Raw genomic sequence first — 8,256 nt, 5'->3', positions numbered from 1 at the left:
TGTTTAATAAGACTGCAAAACGTATTTAAACTCACATTATATTTATAAGCAGGTATTATTTTTTTTATTTCAAGTGAAAAAAAAAATCAATCTCTCCTTTATTTGTATCGCGGGTTCGGTTGTATCGCGGTATGTTAAAAAAATAGCATTCCTGTTTTACAATGTATATCGCAATTTTCTACATATATTTAATGCATCAACTTCAGGATGAGTGCAAAAAAGGTTGTCAATTGTGTCAAAGTTCTTACAAGTAAATGTTTTAACGGAGAGAAAGCAAATTCAAAGTCCACAGTGCATTATTATGTAAAAAAATAAATAAATAAAAAAGTAAAATATAATTCAAATTTCATTCCCGAACAAGTTTAAGTTTCATAATGAATCATAATTTAATTTTTTTGAAAAAATAAAACCGTCCATTGTAACTGAACTAGGCTTCCAGATTTTAAATGCCGCGATACAATTGAACTTTTAATGACATGTGAAAATGACAACTTGGTATATTTTTTTCAAGGGAAAAAATAAGTACTGCGATTTTATGGGACACCTGTATATACAGATTTTCGTCATTTTGTGTTGACAAAATCTTATGAAGTTTTATCTTACTTCATTGTATTGAATTCTTTTAGCTTTAAAAATGATACTGTAAGTGTTGATTTGATTTGAACATATTTTTTTTAATTTTTTTTTTAATTTACAATTGGGATTAGATATACAGATTACAGATTGCTGTTTATATCTAAAAACATATAATATAATATAACTAACAATTACACAACATGTACAATAAAATTTATAATGGAATACAAGTACATTTTGCATTGGTAACAGTTGTGATGAGGTGTACATATATTTCGCATATCACATAAATCACACAGCATTTTCTTTTCAATGCAGCAAAATATCCTAGACATAGATTATTAAAATATTGGGCCAGCTTTTACATTAATTCTAATTGTTAACTTAAACTGGGAAAATATGTCCTGATTTGTGTATAAAAACCGAAACTCAAATAGTTAGTCCTAAAACGTGTGTTCTATTTGTGTAAAAGTAAATTGACTTGACAGGTATCATTCGTATTTAAACCTAATTACCATTTTCTTATAGTGTTTTAGAAGGTTAAGGTGTTTAAGACTCAATTTTCCGGTGATTATTTTTTTAGAATGGTTTAATTGCATAAAAAACCATACATATATTCATTTGAATCGTTTAACTCGAAGGTACTATCTGCCTAGTTTTCTCAAGTTTTAAAAAGAAAAAGAAATGTATAATGTATTAGTTGCAAAGAAATTAAAAAAAAAACATTTTTAAAAGAAATATAAATGTACATAAAAAGAAAAAAACCCACTAGATTACATGATATTTCTGACACACAATACAAAACATCATGTGTTGGCATAAACATTTTCTTCCGTCTTCTGCTAGTTCATGTATACTTCTTCTGGGGTCTGTTTGATGAATTGCAGGACAGCTTGACAGCAGAACATATAGTCCTCCTTAAATGAAGTGTTGATCAACAATAATATCAGTTTGTTCCCCCAAAGATATCATTATCTATGTTTATATAAAAAAAAAGCTCCAAGTCCAACCTAATTAAATTTGGATTTGTTAATTCGCCCCTCTACGTTTCTATATATTAAATCTTTTCGTAGAGGAGCGGAATTTTATGTCTAATTTTACTAAGATTGCTATAAAGTCAATATTTTACGTATATATATGTTATTTTTCTCAGGGTTTTTATATAGCAATACTTTAAAACTAAATAATCTGTACCCAATGCGAGATCATTTCCGGACGACGACTCTGTAGCTGTCTGACAATGGTGAACATGTCCACCTCCTGGTCCTGTTGTAGTTGTTGTATGGCGTTATAAACAGCACATAACTCTCCACATCTGGATGCTCCATCTCTTCAACAAAGATTATATAAACCCGATAAAAACATACTTGTTGAAGATAAAAAATTACTTTGGAATCCCCTTTAACCTCGTTGGAGCTTGAAAAGAAATTAGCCTTGTGTTATAGTTTTATTGGGCATACGTACGATTTTAGTCAAATTATATTTTTATTATATCATTTACAATTCTTAAAGTATGCATTTCTTATGATCAATTGAAATCTTAAAATTAGCCATAGAGTTGTTAGCAAGATAAAAGAGTTCAAATATCCTTGTTATGTAAACAAGGCTCGTGTCCTATTTTTGTTTACAAAAGTTTAAGATTAAAAAGTATTTGGTTCAAGCTAATTTGTCCATCTTTTGATTCGTTTTAATATAAAAATTTTGAACGTTTAATACATATTTTTTTTAGGTCTAAAACTGAAATGTTCACTTCAAAATTCCAGATGTAAACAAACGCTTGGTTGACATAGCAAAGAGTCTTAGGCTATGTTAGTTGGTTATAACTCTACAAATGACACATATTTTGGTTGCCTATTAAAACTACCAAACTGAGATAACGTAAACATTACAATCAGAAAAAATAATGTTTGACCAAAATCGTGACCATGCCCCTTTAAGACATTCGAAAAGGAAACTAGGAAGGTTTTTTTGAGTTTTTATAATAAATACTGGCAATGTCACAATAATTTATAGGGAATTCTTCCACACATATTAAGATTTAAATTGTTAAAAATAAAAGTTAACAAATTATGCATACCTGGATAGAATAGCAATTTTGTTTTCAGCATCTACGTTTTCATTGCGCTGCAAGACTGCAGTGAGATCTAACAATGTTTGAAAATTACGTGGGAGGTCGTCTTTTATATTCCATGACGTCATTTCGTATAAGGTCACATCGTGCCAGCAGTTAGCCTATATAAATGAATAAATTATTAAACAAAAACAATAGATGAAAAGGATGTTTTCTTGAAATTAAATATTTTTTGTTAATGAAAACCATTCTTCTACATGCAAAATGAAGGAAAGAAAAAAGCAAAAACAGATCCATACCACTGGTGGCTTTATTCTGATATTTGATTTTATGATATTATCTGTTACTCGGACACTATTATCAACTTGAATTTCATATTGGAAAATAGTACGGCCTCCAGAGGGAGAACAAAACCACTCGTTACTCTGAAATTCATTATATGCAGCGTTCAATGCCTATATTGATACATGAATGTAATTTATTACAATCAAACAACATAAATCTCTTTATTTCTAATAAATTTATTGCGATATTTGATACGAAAATAAAAATAGAAAGTTTTTTATGCGTGAATAAATGTAAGAAAATTATTAGCATCATATTTATAAACACCCTTTCAAATATTATCCAAATTGTTGAAAGATCTTATTATCATAAAGTGAACTTGGACACTGATATAAGGTTAAAAGTAATACATTTTTTAATGAAAAGCTAGTTTGAAAAGGATTATTTTTTGGACGAAAACCTACCGATGGTACTTCCGATAGTGGACTTGTCGAAATCAAAGTACTACATTCCTGGTCAACAAGGAGTCGAATCAGGTCAACCGCCGCCCCCGGGACAGCGTATTGAGCTGTTATGATACAGTCCCTCATCGTGAAGGTCTGTAAAAATGTTTTACATGACATTCATTTACTTTGAATAACGTTTGCATCAAAGATATTTCCTCACATGGATTTGCACTATTCACTAGTTTTATACTTTCAGTCAGTGTGTCAGCAAGGTACAGCGGTCAAGCTATAGTAAAGATCTTTGCCAAAGTGCGATGGTATGTCGCCAACACAGACGCTATTCAAACTGTGACGAACTAACAACGTTTGTAACGTTACTTCAGGACTACGTTACATTGTAATTAAAAAAATAGCAGAATTGGACTGTGAGAAAGAAACTTTTTTGATAAACTGAGAAAAAGAGGAAGATTAACTGTTCAAAGATGGCGGTTGTAAAAGAGGTCGTATAAATTTCATTACGGAACCTTTATCATAATTGTAACGTGAAAGATTTAAAGGTAAAAGTTTGAGGTCACAACAAAGTATAATTTTGTCTACAAATAATTGCTTTTAAAATATACATGAAACCCGTTGGTGACTATCAAACCTATGATGCATGTAGGAAACAAATGGTTGGGTTGTTTACCGTTTTGCAGCAACTTGTTTATAAAAATAATAAGAACTTACTCAATTCTTTCTATGATTAGTTCAAGGACTATAGACAACACACAAACGTCAAAGCTACAGCAGCGATCAGACCCAACATAACACGAAGTACACCCACATGAACCTTGCTTTTCTTTTAGGGTTTACACCAAGAAGTGTACACTGAGAGCAGAAAGCGGGAATTACAGGCAATAAAATGGTAAGACAAAAGACGGGTCTGCTTCACACTTCAGTAGGTAAAGTGGGCTCCAGATGCAAACCCAGAGTAGACCAAAAGTAAACCCTGAGTTAACGCAAATTTTCAAAAACAGTAAATCCCAATTAAACTTGGGGTAAATTTTGGGTCTGCTCTGGTGTTAGGTTTGATGTGATCGTTACTTTTCTTGAAAAACATAAATACAGAGCAGTCAGCATAATGATAACAACAGCGTTGTTATTTTTCTACTATTCCTAAAAAGAAGTCAGGTTGATTAGTACATGTATAATACTACTATTTAAAGGGGCATAGTCATGATTTTGGTCAAACATTATTTTTCCGATTTTAATATTTACAATGCTTCAGAATGGTATTTTTAATAAGCAGCCGAAATTTGAGTGTTCTTTGTTGAGTTATAAGTGAGTCACAGAGCTTGAAATTCTTCGTTTTGTAAACAAAGCGTTTGTTGACATTTAAAACGTTGAAGTAAAAATTTCAGTTTTATCCTAAACGAAGGTGTTTAACGCTAGGAACTGTTAATCTATGCTTAAACTACAATTAAAAGATAGACAAATAAGCTGGAAGACGATTTTTATTGGTATATTGAACATATGTAAACAAAAACAGGGCACGAGCCTTGTTTACATGACACAAAATTGTGAGCTCTTTATCTTGCTTATAACTCTACGAATGACTCTTAAATTTTATTTGAACATTAGAAATGCATCTCTAAAGCATTGTTAATAATAAAAACATAAAAATAGAATTTGACCATAATCGTGACCATGCCCCTTTAAATGTTACACCACAAAAATATGTTCTTTATTAATTCAATGTTTGCAGAATGCGGTCCAAATGTTATTTTAAGTTCATATATAATGCCAGGAGTCTTACCGATACCGGGACAGCGTTGTAGTATGTCCCTCGGCCTTTTACGTGTGATGAAAGAATGATTCTTATCTTGTCAGCTGAAAGACAGGCATACATTGTATTAGCTTAATCAATAATAGCAAGATGTCAATAATTACAGGCTGAGACATATTTTTGTTGTTTCGAATTCTGTTTTTAAAACAAATGATTTCTAATAAATTTTTCCTTGCCATATCTATTACTTAATAGCAGCATTATTTTTATAAAAAATATTGCTTATTTAACAAAAAGCACTTTTCCAATTTGTGCCCAACTTAAAATATAATTTATAATTTTATTTATTTGTAAAGTAATTCTATTCTATATTTTCAAATCAAAAGTTTTGGAAAATGTACCTACCTGGCAAAACGCTGCTGTTCATGTTCAGAGAAATATTTTCATGTCCACAGGACTTCTCATTTTCATGAAATACTAGCTTTAAAGATTCTAGTTCCTGAAATATTCACAAGTGTGTAGGTCAAGCATATTTTAGCATATCATTGTATAGCATATGATATTTCGCTTCCGATTTTCCCGAGAATAAAAAATCACAGTGGTCTTACATTAAATTGCGTTCTTAATCTCGAAAAATTGACAGCTTTATTTGATGACATCAGGGATTCAACTTCAAGGACGAAATTCTCCTTCGTAAGTAGATAGCTTTTGACCCGGAACGACTCATATAACACACGATAAAGGAATTTGTACTGGTCCTGTTAAAAACATAAGATATAACAGACACTTCATGTAGATTATTTGTTTGCGTTAAAAAAAATGTTATGAATCTTCATGCTGAAAGCTCAAGTGAGCTATTCTGATCACATTTTGTCCGTCGTCCGTCTGTCCGTCTGTAAACTTTTTTACATTTTGAACTTCTTCTCTAAAACTGCTTATCCAATTTCAACCAAATTTGACACAAAGCATCCTTATGGGAGGGCAAATATAAATTGCAAAAATAAAAGTCCGGTCTGTATTCAAAGCGGAGAAAACCTTGAAACTGTAGAAAAAGGGGGGTGCATTTTTAAAAATCTTCTTCTCAAGAACTACCGAGGCAAATTCAACGTAGTTTAGCATAAATTATCCTTATGGGAAGGAAAATATAAATTGCAAAAATTAAGGGGTAATTCTGTTTCAAATCTGAGTTATTACGAAAATAATAATAAAGGAAAGGCGTGTTTCAATCAGTTTAATAGCTTCGAGTTCGGCATCCGGTAAAATGGGTAGGCAAGATTTGGCCTGGGCAAATCAAAAGATTGGCAGTTATTAATCTGCCAATCTCATTAAAATTTCAGGATATTTGATGGACTAGTATATTTGTATTCGCTGTAAATATTGCTGCAAAATAATGCGTATTTGGAATTGACGATTGCCGATCTGCCCCGGCTTTTATTTTGCACACGGCCCGGGTTTGCATACCAATTTTACCAAGACTCGTATTCCATACTTCTAAAACGAGGTTCTTTGTTTAAAGCAGCCATGACATTATACGAAAAAGGGTCGATCTGACTATGATGAATTTGCTTGTTGTGCAACATTTCGCGTATGAAGGGAAATTTTGAAACATGAAAAATATATTGGTGCCGATTTGGTGAAGTAAATTGAGGCTAAATATGTCAATGCGTTGACAGTTTTCACACATGACGTTGGTGTTAGCTTGTTCTGATTTTCGTTTCCTTTTCATTATTTATGCTTTGTAACCTGGAAACTATCGTCTGTATTTCGTGATTTTTACGTATCAAATCAAACAGAGACTTCGGTAAATCAGACAGTTACGTGAACTGTTTACCTGCGCAAATTAAGCAAAATCTGATGTAGGGGTACTGAAATACAATTCATTCTATCGGTAATTCGGCATTATCTTTTGCGTAATGGTAGATTAATGCAATAGGTTTTGTTGAGATGCTCGTCATTTTCTCGAGTTTATTCAGTTTAAATAGAGTTTGATATCGCTGACGGAAATATGTAGGTATATACATGTATATGATTCATTTCGAAAAAATAAATTGTGTTCTTTATTTGTTATACATGTAGTGCATGTTTATTGTGTTTAATTTTTTACAATTTCTATTTACTTACCATATTTGAGTGTTAAGCTTCGAATTCTAAGCAAGATACAGAGATTTGCTCACAATTCTATGTTTATACACAGATCTTAAAAGCTAAAGATAAAAAAAGTAAAAAAAATTGTCAATATTTATTACAAAAATTTCCAAAATCTGTTCTTCTAGAAACCAACTTATTGAATTGTAAACTTAACCTTTTTAGCTCACCTGAGGGTGGGGCCACAATGGGGGGTCGAAGTTTAACAAATGAATATATAGAGTAAATCTTTAAAAATCTTCTTCTCAGAAACTTATCGGCCAGGAAAGCTGAAACTTGTTTGGAAGCATCCTCAGGTAGTGTAGATTCAAAGTTTCGAAAATCATGACCCCTGGGGGTAGGGTGGGGCCACAATGGGGGGGGGGGGTCGAAGTTTAACATATGAATATAAAAAGTAAATCTTTAAAAATCTTCTTCTCAGAAACTCATCGGCCAGGAAAGCTGACACTTGTGTGGAAGCATCCTCAGGTAGTGAAGAATCAAATTTGTGAAAATCATGACCCCCGGGGATAGGATGGGGTCACAATTGGAGGTCGACATTTTACATAGGAATATATACAGTAAATCTTTAAAAATCTTCTTCTCAGAAACTAATTAGCCAGGAAAGCTGACACTTGTGTGGATGCATCCTCAGGTAGTGTAAATTCAAAGTTGTGAAAATCATGACCCCCGGGGGTAGGGTGGGGCCACAATGGGGGATCGATGTTTTACATAGGAATAAACAGAGTAAATCTTTAAAAATCTTCTTCTCAGAAACTAATCCGCCGGCAAAGCTGGAACTTGTGTGGAAGCATCCTCAGGTAGTGTAGATTTAAAGTTGTGAAAAAAATAAGCCCTGGGGGTAGGTTGGGGCCACAATGGGGGGTCGAAGTTTAACATATGATTATATAGAGTAAATCTTTAAAAATCTTCTTCTCAGAAACTAATTAGCCAGGAAAGCTGAAACTTGTGTTTAAGCATCCTCAAGT

At 32.3% G+C, this 8,256-nt stretch overlaps 1 protein-coding gene across 1 annotated transcript in view; it reads right to left on the bottom strand.

Annotated features, from left to right (window-relative positions):
- Window positions 1-333: 333 nt before the first annotated feature.
- LOC105332268 (receptor-type tyrosine-protein phosphatase epsilon) overlaps window positions 334-8,256 on the bottom strand; it is a 30,445-nt gene continuing 22,522 nt past the window's right edge. Inside the window, exons 19-26 of the mRNA XM_066082806.1 lie at window positions 5,752-5,901; window positions 5,549-5,642; window positions 5,174-5,247; window positions 3,397-3,531; window positions 2,947-3,072; window positions 2,654-2,808; window positions 1,771-1,906; window positions 334-1,493 (exon numbers count right to left, since the gene is read on the bottom strand). Of these exons, the coding sequence (XP_065938878.1) occupies window positions 1,419-1,493; window positions 1,771-1,906; window positions 2,654-2,808; window positions 2,947-3,072; window positions 3,397-3,531; window positions 5,174-5,247; window positions 5,549-5,642; window positions 5,752-5,901 (945 nt within the window). The 3' untranslated portion in view covers window positions 334-1,418. The remainder of the gene's footprint in view (window positions 1,494-1,770; window positions 1,907-2,653; window positions 2,809-2,946; window positions 3,073-3,396; window positions 3,532-5,173; window positions 5,248-5,548; window positions 5,643-5,751; window positions 5,902-8,256) is intronic.

Source organism: Magallana gigas, chromosome 1 (genome assembly GCF_963853765.1).
Source record: "Magallana gigas chromosome 1, xbMagGiga1.1, whole genome shotgun sequence".
NCBI lineage: Eukaryota > Metazoa > Mollusca > Bivalvia > Ostreida > Ostreidae > Magallana > Magallana gigas.
This window is presented reverse-complemented; position numbering and strand designations above follow the sequence as displayed.